The sequence below is a fragment of the Astatotilapia calliptera genome, chromosome 1, assembly GCF_964374335.1.
Source record: "Astatotilapia calliptera chromosome 1, fAstCal68.1, whole genome shotgun sequence".
NCBI lineage: Eukaryota > Metazoa > Chordata > Actinopteri > Cichliformes > Cichlidae > Astatotilapia > Astatotilapia calliptera.
The window spans coordinates 20,954,832-20,969,204 of record NC_137422.1 but is presented as its reverse complement, the minus strand read 5'-3'; the positions used below and the strand labels follow the sequence as shown (position 1 = coordinate 20,969,204).

The window sequence follows — 14,373 nt, the reverse complement described above, 5'->3', positions numbered from 1 at the left end:
AGGCGATGTTTATTTGAACAATGTGTATTACTTTAGTAATCGGAAACAAAACCGATTCAAATGCTATTAACGAGCTAATACACTAAGTGACAGGCTGTTCATATCAAACAGCTGACTTCTCACTTATCATGATTATACTCGACATTTAGGGAGGGGAAAAAAGGAGGAGTGCTTGTTAAAATGTGGAGAGCATTGTTACACAAGTATGAGGAGGTTACGCAATACTGTGGAGATACAGAAGAATGAGGTTACTTGCAAGTCATCACTTTCCTATTCCTCTCCCTTATTGTCAGTAGCAAAAATGATCAATATCAGAAATTTGTTGTGCTGTAAATTAGATTTTAAATGGATGTTTCGTATTGCAGTTTTCCCTGAAGATCAATGTGAAAGGCCCATTATAACAAAGTGGAAGCTTTTGTTAAGAAATCTACTTAACAAGTTTACTTTATATTCTTTACTTTAAAGCTGAACTCTTTTATGAAACTATATTATCTTTGCTTTGACACTTGTTGCACTGTCAGTGTGGTGAACCCTGTTTATGCTACAGTCACGCTAATGGTTGGAAGCCACGGCACAATCAAAACTGTGCGATTAACTTTTGAGTTTGTTGCCTTTGAAATGGTTGCTTCTAAGATGGGGATGAAGTCTGTGACCATTTGCAGTTAGTTTCTTGTCAACGTTCAGGAAAAAATGCAGCTGAATGTGGAACTAAGGCAGGAAGCCAAACTCCACAAGGTGCAAAAATCCTTAACAGAAAACAAGTTGAATCCAAGAAATTCCAAAACATGACCTAAGAGACACAAGAGAGGTTGTACAGACATCCAGACAAAGACCAAGACTATAAATACATATTTTCCTGGATTTGTGACTATAGAAACAAACTTTGTAACTGATCACAAATATCCTTGGTCTGTGAGGTAAACAAGGACCCAACAGTTTAACCAACAGGATTTATGTTCTGGCTAACACCATTCCTTGGATGCAGCATTGGGCTGGCAGCATTGAGATGCTCTACTTCTCCACAGAAGGCTTAGAGAGGCTGACAGCATAGAATGAATTGAGTAAAATGGAGTACTTAAAGAAAACTCCAAGTTCTCTTATCATAACACTGTTGTGAAACTTACAACCAAAGCCCAGACTTACACAGCACTGCACATCTGTAAAGAAACCTGACGATAGAAGCTCACTGATGCTCTCTGTTAAATCGAACAATGATCGAGGTTTGTAAATCTTGGAAAAGACTTGAAATTATAACTGCAGCCAAAAGGGGGTCTACGAACTTCTTGGTTAAGGTTCCTAATATTTTTGTAAATGAATACAGCTAGTTTTCATGTCTCGTGTACCCAGAACAGACAGATTAGTGTGCCATCAGCAATGATGTGGTGAAAAACGAGCTCTAGCTGAAAGTGAAGCTGTCAGTATCTGGATCGATATACGTTCCCACGCTCACCTATATTTACAAGCTTTAAAGTAGTGAGTGAAAGGATGAGAATGCAGATACAAGTGGCAGAAATGAGCTGCCGCCATAGAGAGACTGGGCTCAGCCTTAGAGATAGCATGAGGAGCTTGGTCCTTCGGGAGGGCTTCAGAATAGAAGAGCTATTTGACTATTGTATGGACGTATGCCATGGGTCTGGAGGAAGATGCAATGTAACACTTTATATTCAGCCACATATTTTAAAATGTGTCCATTAGTTGTTGTTTTTTTAATCTGATGATTCTTTGAAATTAAGTCCACATGATGTGACAGTGCTTTTTTTTTTAGATAAAGCTAAAAAAAAAACTTTCCTTTTGCGAGGAACGTGAAGTTGCATGTTTTATAATTCAGGTCATAAACTTAGCATTTATACAGCAATTAACTGTAGACTGCCTGTTTATGATTCGACAGCTTTTAATTTAAAGCAACCCGCAATGCTTGTGTCAGTGTTGTAGTCCGTCCATCCCCCTGTTACATAAAGCACTACGTAACTAGAGTAAACAACTACAGATCAAGAAAAGCAAAATGACAACAGATCCAATTATGAATGTATTTGTGACAATTTGTGTTCTACAAACAAAGTTATAATTTGACAGATGCCAGATTTCTCGGTAACATTGTTAAACATTGTTTCTCATAGCCGGCCAACAGCACTTAAATTCTGTTTGACCTTTCCTTTCATTTGTGCTCTTGTAAAACGTTTTTCTCCAAGACAGCGACAGGATGATTTTTTAATCACACATTTTTAACACTGTGCAAATTTGAGGCAAATTTTAGACAGGCATCAGGACTTCATACGTACTGCTGGAGAAGATCAAACCCCACTCAAGTTAACTTGTTACTCCTGCTGTGCTTCCTTTTCCTCTGCTCTCCAATACTCTCCAATACCAATAATTTATTAAAGTAAATAAAATAGTAGCTCCTACTAACAAAGCTACGGGATTCATTCAGCACCAGTGATTAGCTGGTTCTATTTTTTATTTATTTTCTTTACCACAAGAGCTTTTAATCACTGACCACAGGCTCACTGATTGTTCCTTCAGCTCTTGGACAGGCGTCTAAGAGACCTCTAACAAACATCCACGGCTCCTAATTCAAGGGCAATCGGAGATTTCCTGCAGCACAGCTTGAGAGAATGAGCTAAAGTAGAAGAGTAGAAGAGAAGAGGATGAAGGATAGAGAGAAAAATGTGCTTCTGATGTTTGATGAATCAAAGCTCAGATTTGGCGTTCCACTCTTGTGATTGAAATCGCTTTGTGTTATAAACATAAAAACATACTTCTTCTGTCACTTTATTCAAGCTTCCTTTTAATCTCTCCCAACCTGGAGACCCTGTAGCAGGAGCAAGTTCAGTTTGTCATAGAAATGACCCTGCAGCATTTTTCAAAGTATGACTACGACTATCATTACATGGTTATAAAGTTTGTTTCTGTTGAAAGGTTACACAAAATCTTTTTGACTGACATTTTTGATCAAGAAGAAGTAAAGTTTTGCTGGAGCTTTCGATTACACTCTGGCCTTGTGATAACAGTCAATACTGTGTTTCAAAATTCCTCGAAATGTCTCTAATGGCTTTAATAATACTAAAAAGGGAAAGAAAAAATCTGTTGTTGCTCTGTGACTACACTGAATCTGTTTGCATTTTTTGAGTGTGCAACACCCTCAACGTCTGGACGACCACTTTCCATTGCAAGGCAATTGTGCACATCCCCTGGTGGGAAACAACCTCTCTCTAAACATGTCTGACACAAACTGGCTGCAATCACTCTCAGACAGATTTGAAGGTTTGTAAATAACTGGCTTCCCATTTATAAGCACAGATTGCAAACATGTTGCAATTGATCTGAGTCAGTTTGCAAATCTATGAGGTTCTGCCCAGACTCTGAATGCAAGTAGTTCATGTGAATTTCTGTGTATGTAAAAGGTTACAGTTTAGTGCTTTTTAGGTCATTTCACTTTTCACAATAGATAGATAGATGGCTGCAATTGGCCGCAGACCTGGATCCCACCCATCTTCGAATCGTCATTCATTGCACACGGTCCCAATAATTTGGTTCTTGTCGAGGTCTGCACCACTATTTTCCCTACTGTGACAGTAACATTACCCACATTCTGACTAAATATCGCACTTTTTTCATTTTTAATTGTAAATTTTTAAAATGTCCAGTTTTCCTGACACACAACTAATGATGAGGCACGTATATTTGCATAATTTGGTTGATCTCTTCTTCAGTAGAAATTATTTTTTAGTTACAACATTTAAAAGCACATGCAATCCTGTATTTCAGTTTAAATCTTTCGTCTCGTTTTTTCCCTAACCAATCTCTCAGATTGCTTACCAGAAACTTCAACAAAATTCTTTCCATCACCCACTATGACTGGCTGCATGAAGGTACAATAGAGTAATTGGGCATAAACTAATGTTCCTTTATGAGCATTGTTGATGAACCTTTTTACCTTTTTACACGCTTCATTCATGTGTCAGAATCATGTTAGTGGAGTCTTGAATGTGGACCATGTAAAATCATTCAATAAACTGATAGCGCTGTGCCACCGACTCTAGTTTGATGACAAATGCCCACACAGATGCAATAAAAAAGTATTTACCTCCCACATGCTGTCAGACATACAGACAAACAAAGCACTCCGTGTCTATTGATCAAGTGTGAATAGGCATCAGACTGAAAGATAATGGCACGAACACGTGCTTTTGTAGTGCAGGTCAAACATCTCATTATTATGTGGAGAGCCTGGTCATTCTTTAACACACCTCTGTAGTGCATACTGACCAGGTAAAGCACTGACATCCGGGCCTATCCATTGCAATAAATCACCTCTACAAAACCTATAAAATATCATTTAAAACTAAGGTGCAAAAAAAGCACCTCAGCAATTTTTGAAAGGAAATGAAAAGGTTATCCCTGAATACTTGCATGCAAGTTTGCAAAGTCTTTGTTGCCATATAAATTCAGTATTTTTATTGTGGTTTTTAAACTGACAGACTGGCTGCTGGACTGATTCAATACTAAGGTGGAAAAAGGCACCTTAGCTCTATCTGATGAATAAAGAAAACCTAGATTCATCAGAATTAATTGCGTCTGAAATCAAATGTATGCTATTTACATATTTATGCTGTAAAGTACTGTTGCTAACATTGTGGAAGTAGTGCCGAAATCATCTGTCGAGCCCGACCAATACAGGATTTTTGAGACAAATATCAATACAGATATCTGGTGATTTCCAAATCAAACATTCTGATATATCGGGACAATATTCTTTTCTTTCAGATGCACAAAACATAAACAGATTTCTCTAACATTTGTCATTTGTAGTTATTTATTTACTCCTTTAGGCTCTGCTCGGATCAGCTGTAGCAAACGGGCAAGTTGCAGAGTGCACTCTGGTGAACAGACAATGCAATGTAAGCGCTCATTACATGTTTGAAGGGTCTTTCTTCTTCTTTTCATTTATTAACCATTAAACATGTCAATACTGATAGAGTGGCAAGATAATATCGGCTGCCAATAAATCAGCTGGGTTCAAATCATCTGTACCAACATACCATGGTACACTGCCCAGGATTCTGATTTTCGTTGAAACAATAGCTTGCCTATTTTCAGTCTTTTTTTAAAAAAAATAAATAAACTGAATGACGCCTTAGCTGCTGTTGAATGTAGGACTGGATGGAGAACAGAATAGAAGTTATGAGACCCTCATATTTTTAAAATAGTTTTGCATGCATCATCAGGTTTAAAATATGTGACAGTAATTGGCTGATGAATCTGCAGTGTGCAACACTACAGGCAATCCATTATGGAGACACAAAAGCAAGATTATTTTTGTCATTTGCATGGCGAAATGCATGAAATTCTGGAAAATTAATCTCATGAGCGTTGTGCAGATGTAGATTGACCTTGCAGGTGGGAATGTAAATAATAAAGCTTTTAAGTACTTTTGTGGTATAGGACACCATGTCTTGCTCTACTAAATTGGTTATTTCTGAAAAGGTCACGTAAAAAAAATAGAATCGGACCATTAACAGATTTTTGACAACATAATTTCTTCATACCCACATTAGAGGAAAAAAACTACAACCCTGATTTGATGAATAATTCATACACAGAGAAGAACAAATTAAGCATCACCAATTCTATGTGGATGTTTGAGCAACATGTTTCCTTGATTTACTTGCTTTCTGTGCGCTCTATACCTCGAACTAACAGATCTACAGAGTGCTGCTGTATCCAACCCTCCCTGCAAAGAGGCCCATGTATTTTTAATGTCAGCTTCATGAGATGAAATCAAAATTCTGCTCACTGGCATGACCTCTTTCAAATAGTATATACAAGTACTGTTACTGCTACGGATACTTTTACTGGTTAATATCTAGTTAGTATTTAATATTGCTGCCTAGCATTCGTTAACAGCTTTTCTGGTCAAGTGATAAGGAGGCCATGGAGAGATAGTTGTAATTTGCGCTGCTAGCTATTTAAGTCTGTGCATTCACTGCATTTCATTAAATGCTTTTGTTTCAACTTTGCCATAGTAGGAGGAATCTTATTCAAAATAAAACCCACAGAGGTTGCTTCCTGCTGTTGTCCTGATGCAGTCTCATTCGAAATTTGCGGATTGCCACCGTAACTTATAGCAACCATAAGCCAATGGTCTCAAAGCAAGCAAGGGAAACCATGGCAATGGGCATTCAATTAGAGGAAGGAGCCACCAGCTTTCGTACTACACTTGAAATGCTTATGTTTTATAACAGGAGATTTAGAGCTACAAAACGGCATGACTGCCACCAGCATGGCTCAGTGAAGCTCATACTGGCACATGCAGTAAGAAAGGAGACATAAAACATGCACATTTACACGTGAAGAACTTTCTCAGTGATTAAAAAAGTGGACATTAATAAATGTACAAATGTGAACGTGGCTCTATCTTTGATATGCACAGCAATCAAACTGGATCCAAACTGATCAGAGACAGCACTGAATCACATTATGGACAGTTGTGAAACAATATGAGATCATCAGAGGTTGATGCAGTTGACATTTTGGGATTGTTCTTTTTTGTTTGTTTGTTTTGGTGATTCTTCAACAACTCGCCACCTAAACTAAAAATTAAAAAAAAAAAAAACCCTGCACAAAAAAAGAAAAAAAAAACACATTACTGTATGCTTTTCTGTCATCATACCGGCTCGATGTTACTGTTAATCAGTCTGATCTCTGAACACCCGCTCAAATAATCACACATGCTTCAAAAGATGAACACTGTGCCCCCTCTGTGTGTTCTCAGGAATGTGGTACAGTACCTGTAGGGAATCCAGTCGGAGGAGTGCTTGGAGCTCATTCTGTATTTATGACTGTGCTGTCTAACTGCAAGGCTAACGGCCTGCAACAGCACCAGTGGAAGAGGCTATGGGGTCTGAGGACAGCGATCACAGCCAGCGAGCCCACACCGCCTGTTCATCCTCTGCACACAGCTCTATATTCCCAGCCTGCCTGTGTGCTTTTTGTACGTCCTCTAGTTGTGGGGCAGCAGATGACTAACAATCCAGTCAGACAGCCGCACTCTTCAGTCATGCACAGTGAACACATGAAATAGCCGTTTTCTTCTCTCTTCCATGTGTATGCTTCCAGTCAATGCCTCTCCTCTTCTCTTCTCCCATCCGCTGCCTCTGCTCCTTCTCTGCGCTGGCTCTCTTCCCTCGCACTTACTCTGTAGGCTCTATCTAAATCTCCCTCTGTTTCTTTCCCTTTAAATCCCCCCTCCCCTCCTTATTCTCGGTCCAAATCTCGATCTCTGCCTCTTTGCCCAATCTATCGCTCATTATTGCTCGTGCAACATCACCTACGCTCGCAGTGAGTGCAAAGTCAAAGGTGCAAAAAGTAAGAAAGGTTATAGAGAATCCCTTTTGTCTTGCATCTTTGATGTTCCTTTAGCGCTATTTTTGTGCAGTGCCACCCCCTCGTTCTAATGCAGCCCTACACATACTGTCTCTCTCGCTCTCTCTTTACGCAGACTCCCTGTATCTTTCTTGCACACTATCTGTGTTGTATGAGGCATGATAAGCAGGCATTCAGATTTTTTTTTTTCTGGCCCATAATTTATTTATTCTTTCAGAGTAAGAGGCATTAGCATATGACTGTGCAGACTAGTGTTAACAGCCTTTAATTCAACACTCTCTACGGGCAGACAAAGGCACCCTGTGATAGTGCCACAGCTCTGAACCTCTCTCACACACATCTGCTTCCGCCCTCCGTCTGCAGCCCCTCACTGTCAGCACACAAACACACATCACTGACTGTGCTCCCAGGGTTATTCAGGAGTCCATCGATAGACAGTTAAACCAAGTGGCTTCCTTGTTTCGAACCTGGTGCAGGAGTGAGTTTAGTATGAAAACGCAGAAATCTTCTTTTTAGACGCCATGTGGAAAATGACCTGCAGCTATCCTGAAAATTATTTTTTGGGGGGGAGAAAATCTATTTCCAGTGGGTACAAATGAAACCATTTTGCCTTCTGACTCCCTCCTAAATAGCCAGGAAGTGGGACGCACACAAACTTATGGCTGATGCAGGGCTCAGATCTTTGTTACATGCTCAAGCTCCAGTTCACTATTGTGCAAAGTGTTACTCAAAGACAGACAAAGAGCGCAGCTACTTTTAAAGGCTTTCAAGCATCGTCCCTCAATTATTCATTGCAAATCTAAAAACAAACACCACACCGAATACTGGTAGGGAAAAAAAGCCAGCTGAGAAATAAGATGCGTTAAAAATAATCTTGACAGAATTTGGCTCCTTGAAAAATAAAAATGAATGACTTGGATTTAATATTCTTCAAACACAACACCCTGCTTGTTATTACAACATGAATTCTGCTTATGATTTCTCACTTTTTGTGTTTCTACATGTAAAGAAAAATTAGTTAGTGGGGTGACAGAAATCAGCATGTGTATTAACAGCATGCCCTTATATAACTAAAACTGACAGAAAGTCTGAAATACAACCGGTCAGTCAAATAAATGAATAAATACATATTTGATCCTCTTGTACAGCCAATAGCATTAAAGCACACTGCGGCTGCTTTACTGAAAGCACAATAAAAAGATTGATTATATTCTGTAACGGTATGGCCTTTCCAAAATGTCATGTTGCAAAGGTGGTTCACCTTGCCTGTTGTTTATGTTTCAGTAAACTAATTTTTTTTATATCAGCTTTCAGAAAATTCCACACATATCAATCCCTTATGTAGTCGTTTCCAACAGCGTCAGAAACCACAAACAATGTTTGAATAAATGGTAGACAAAACGTTTGTGTATGTTTTTTATGAAGGCCGAGAATATAAAGGAGAATTCTGGTTTCCTGTTGAACATGGAAGCTTGTTATTTGGCCCTGGAAAAGGAGTGACATGTTGCTATATCAAACCACCAGGTGAAACGTTGACTGTTTGAATTATATTGAATTGGGCAGTAAGGCTGCTGCTGTTTCTTCTGCAAATTACACAATCATCATTCCAAGGTCTTTTTCTTTTAAAGAGAAAAGAACGAGTAGTAGTAGTAGTTTTTCCTCACAGCCCACAAGACGCTGGGTTTTGAGTTTTGCAATTCATTTGAAAATACAATTATTGTAATTGCATTGGTCCCCGGTTGCTCCCAGTTTCCTCTCTGCCTTCTCCTCTCCTCTTTTTCTTTCTTCTTCCTTCTCTCTTTCCATAACAGGTAGCTCAAGAAAGAAAGAAAATATCCAAGAATGCCAGCCTGCATTATCTTCCTGGTAACAGTATCTTGGTGGAAAGACAACACAGTAATGGAACAGCTCTGTCTGAGCCCACGAGCAAGGCACTGACTCACATACACCTCGGGTCCAAGAACGACAGCACAAGAGATTTATAATGTATGGCAAACCGGCATTGCATTGTAAGCCTTGGTAAGGAGGTAAATGTCAAAGACAGTCAATAAACTGAACTGTTAATTCACTCTGTGGTTAATGGTGTGCTCTCTGCAAGTCAGCTGGTGTGATAAAAGTGGAAGTAAATAAAACAAGTAACCCCACTAAGGAACAGGTGTAAGCACAGGACTGTGATAAATATTTGATGCTGAGAGGAAGACTTTGAAGTCTGGCGCTGGTCCTGAGAGGCCTGACTTTCCTAGTGACTACAGCAAACAGTCTTTCTTTCTTTCCTTCTTCCATCCATTCTTCCATCATGTTCCTCATCTTTTCCCCCTGGCTTTACAACCATTACCGCATTAAAAACCAAATGATAAGATCCTCTTTTTAAATTAAATTTTTTAAGTCCAGAATTTGTGCAGAGTTCTTCCCAGAGGCATTTTTCTGTTGGTAACAGGAGGCCAGACAGTATCAGTAATTATAATAATGGTCCTGGCATAGAAGGCACACTGATGTGAAAATGGATCTCTGGCCTGTATCTGCTTGCCTTCGTCAGACTTCGTCAGCACAGCTGCGGAGTGCACAGCCTTAATAATATAGTAGCCTGATCATCAGCCATGCAGGTCATAAGTTAACTGATGAGTGACAGAAACAATCAACCAAAAAGCACAGTGCTCAAATGCAACAGTTCCATGAACCACTGAATGCAGTGAAGACATCGCCGCTAACGTGCAAGAGAATCGGGCTGTTTTCAGCACTTTTGAGATTTAAGTCCTTGCGCTGGCGCCAAAGTACACAACCATAGCAGTTGCATTCCTATCCTCCCAAAAATACAAAGTGGTTAGTGCACTGTACAACTTCCAAAGTTGGAAATTTATGAGTTTATTTGGGAAGAATGTGTAGAATGTACAGCATAGGTGATAGTTAATTGCCAACAGTGGACAAGTATTTTGACAAATTTATGCTTTTAAAGTTTCACTGTGCAAATCATGTCTCCAAGGTGTTGCACAACAGCATGTTACAGAGGTCACGCCTGGTTTCCATTATTTATAAACTGACGTGGTTTTGTCCAGCTTTAGAGGCGATCCATTCAGGAGTGGTTCATAACCTTATCACAAAAATCTAGCCCAGGACCTGTTTGATGCACCATTAAAAACAAAACAAAAAAATGCTGTGCTGTGCAGCGTTTGTAGCCCTCCAGATTGTGACTAGAGAAAGCTATATTTTCCAGCAGCTTTTCGAGACTTTCATGACGTAGTCAGCCTTGAATCGAGGGCTCCGAAGGAGGTAATTAGGCCTCAGCTAAGGAGTGAGTCACTGAGTGGATCCACATTATGTCATCACACAAGGGAGCTGCCACATTTTTGAGAGCCAAGGGATTGTGTAGCCAATATGTTGGTGTAAACTTAAAAAAAAAACCCTGTATGCATCAGGATTAAGAGCTTTAATTATGCAAGATAAAACAGTAGAGTAACAAGCCTTCCATGGATGGTGCAACATCTTGTGAGTAAGTACAACTTGATGTTGCAGAGAAAGAAAGGGCTGCGGAAGCTCAGCCATGCTTGACTGTCAACCATTCTTTGTCAAGAGCTTCTGAATAATAGGACAATGCTGCATTTACACATGAAGGCATGACTGGCATAAGAAAAACAGCTCTACAACAAACTGATTTCTATTAGTGCATATAATAGAAAATCGCTCTAACAAAAGATTGCAAGAAAGCAAGCAGACAACCTTTTGTTCCCTCTTATCACTCATGGAAGAGGGCGGATAGCATAATCAAGCTACTTCCATGTACTTGAGAAAAAATCTCAGTCATAATCAGATAACATTTGATTGTTCAATTTTACAATAAACCCAGTAAAAAAGCGCTGGATAATTCCTGTGGAACACACTGCCGGAAAAGCTGACTACACGCGTTAACTAACTGAGAGAAAACTCCCACTTTGAGTCTGCAAGAGGCCGAGCGAGGCCTGATACGAATCAGCAGCAGTCTGACGCTTAGCTGCAATTCGCTGGATGATATAATTATTTATAGATGGATGTAGATGGAGACTCCTCAGGTTTTTCTTTTTTTTACTCCTACAGATATTCAAAGAAATCGAGAGCGACAGCAAGCGGCTAAAAACCAAAAAAGCTTGCCTCTGAAGGTTGCTGTGAGGCATTTTGTCTAAACAGTGGCATCTTTCTTTTAAGGGGTGTTGTAAATCTTTGAGGGAGAGAGGGGGAGAGAGAAACAGAGACTATGTGTGTGTTTGTGAGTGTGACTGAAAAGTAAATCTCACGGCTTCAGAAACACAGTGAGAAACTGTGTGTAAGCTTACACATGAAAAGAATAAAAAGTGAATGGGCACAACTGCTTGCGCCCAGCAGTGACTGAATCTAATATGCACCTTCAATTGATTCCCCAAAAGCAATAGAAGGGGAACAATGCAGTGTTTTTTTACTCGTAGATGTAAATGTAGGGGAATCTAAATTCACAATTTCATAATTTGGTTACATTTATAATAGCAACATTTTTAGTATTGGTTCTTCTGCGTCTTTAGAACTAGGGAAGTGTAAAACTGGGTACACACCGGGGAATCAGCATGTGGGACACACACACACACACACACACACACACACACACAAACATACATAGTTCTTGTATCAACATAAGTCCTTCTATCTCATTGTTCAGTGGCCATCAGAGGGCATGCATAAAACATGATTTGGATTAGAAAATGTCATGCTGGATGAAACAGTGTCCCAGTGTCCCAGTGAGGGAACCAGATGGACTGCTTCAATACACTAAAGTTTTTTTCCATCCTCCAAACCACAGAAAAGCTTTATTTGTGCACTCGTAAACTGTAAATACATGCACACGTGCACATTGTGGATGCAAATGGACATTTTAGAAAGAAAGAAAAAGAAGTCCTAAATAGTAGCTTAATCTATTATGTACTAAAAGATGTCTGTCTGACTAAGCATGGGTGGAAGCTGCAAATTTGCATCAGTTAGATGCCCCGTCTACTGTGCTTTTATGGAGCGAGGTTTACCAGCATCACCGCTGTGAAAGAAACCAACAAGAAAAATGTAACAAAAATGTTTTTTAAAAGCTTTAAGCTCCAAAGCAAAACAGACAGGCATTTGAGATGTTTGCTAAAGATCACACAAACACTGCCTTAATAAACCCCAGACATCAAACAAATCCCTCACACTATATGTCTCCAGCTTTGCTAAACTGTGTTGTATCCAAGGGATACAGACAGAGATGCACAGCTTATAAGAGGCACGAAACCCAGTGTGGACAGATGAGTTATTTCCTACATTTTTCCTCTGTGTGATTTTCCAGCTCTTACACTTTCAGTGCAGTCATTGAATTTTTCCCAAGCTGAGAAAAGCGTACTCCCAGGTATGACTTTGCTGTGATTTTTCCTGTCTGAGGTTGAAGCCCTGCCCTTGGTTCAAACAGTGTGATAGGAATTACATCCCACACACAGACATTGATGTGCGCACATACCTCACACCCTGCTGACAGAAAGACAGCAGAGAGGCAGAGATGTTAAATGAGAGTGTCATTTTGTCAGGTGCTATACAGTGTGTGAGTCCTGTATCTATCTTTAGCGGATTAAATGTATGTGACTCACCGTTTCTAAGCGATTTTTTGCTCGCACTTCTCTGTCTTCTTTAGGTTTTATCTTTCACTCACAAATTAGCTTTTGCAGTGCCATCACTTCTAATTCAGACCCACCCCCACTCCCCAGTAATTAAATACAGCAATTTACTGCAGATAAAAGCAGGAAATGGTGAGCTACATGATGCTGCAAATCAAATAAAAAAGCAACTGTAGCTTTAAATGGCAGTGCTTTTTTTGTCTTCTGCCCTTTGTTCTGCTCCTCATAAGCAACACGTGAACAAACAGTCAGCTGATTCACATTGAATTCGTGTTCAAACTGAAATGCCTTCCCATGGAAACTAAGGCTGACTGTGTCACTGTGACTCCTGGCAGTCCTTATGAATGATTTTAATCTGTGTATGTAAACCAAAAACTGGAGGGACTGCTGTGAACACATCACATCCTAACAGCCTCTTTATGAGGAGGCATAAGATGCTCTTGTTCTCTATTTGTCACACTGCCTCCTGTGACACACACACACACACACCTCCACTGGTTCATTCCTGTGACCATGGCAACAGCTGAGACTAATTACCACTTAAAAGCTCACTGCTAGGCTATTTAACCACAATATCTACGTCAGGAAAAGACACACACGCACAAACTCAAATACAAATGCATTACCACCTCGCTAGTTGCCATAGCTATGATTAATTAAAATCTGGCTGAGCCTGCAGTGCACATTACTGAGATGCTGCAGTCAGTGGCAGGGTTTATTTTTCTTGGCCAACAGGGGGACTCGCCAAACTCAGACAGGAGGGTGTAGTGATGAATCGTGGACACATGGAGGTGCTGCAGAATAGCACAACTTTTTGAATTGCAGTTCCTGAAGAATCTGCAAATTTCCATATGGTTTTGACCAGCATCACATAAATTAAAATAATTAATATACCCATTAGAAAAGTATTAGGGTGTCTTTAGAGTGCTGGAAAAGTGAAAATGTAATATCAACTATAGTCTGGAGTTGTGGAAAATTGTGGAAATGCAATAAAAGTCAGTGACATTAAATTTCAATCTAGGATTTCTATTTTATGAAGGTCATAAAAGTAAAAACAAAACAAAGGTCTTTCTCAACAGCATTTCAGTGGTATCGGTCGTTGATAATGCAACTCACCATATCAATTTTGGGTCTTTCCATTCATATATCTTCATTCATCTGCTGCCATTACTCAATTTTCCCTACTCTTTACCATTTACAGCAGTTATTACCACGCAGGGGTACAAGTACAGGAGTGCAAGTAAAGTAAGTGTGGGTACTAATAACTTGACTTACCTGAAATATACAAATTACAGCTTTTCAGATTAATCTACACAAGTTAAAACAGACAATAGGAATGCACTAGGGATAAATA

The 14,373-nt window shown here is 39.6% G+C and overlaps 1 protein-coding gene across 4 annotated transcripts in view; it reads right to left on the bottom strand.

The window, feature by feature from the left end:
• Positions 1–14,373, bottom strand: part of tub (TUB bipartite transcription factor) — a 66,550-nt gene that overhangs the window by 25,126 nt on the left and 27,051 nt on the right. Inside the window, exon 1 of one of the 4 annotated variants that reach the window (XM_026167384.2) lies at positions 6,789–7,463. The exons of 2 other annotated variants lie outside the window; for them this stretch is intronic. In XM_026167384.2, coding sequence (XP_026023169.1) covers positions 6,789–6,826 — 38 coding nt within the window. In that variant the 5' untranslated portion in view covers positions 6,827–7,463. Of the gene's footprint in view, positions 1–6,788; positions 7,464–14,373 lie in introns of those variants that run through there. One more of the 4 variants, XM_080298293.1, reaches the window with a different exon arrangement.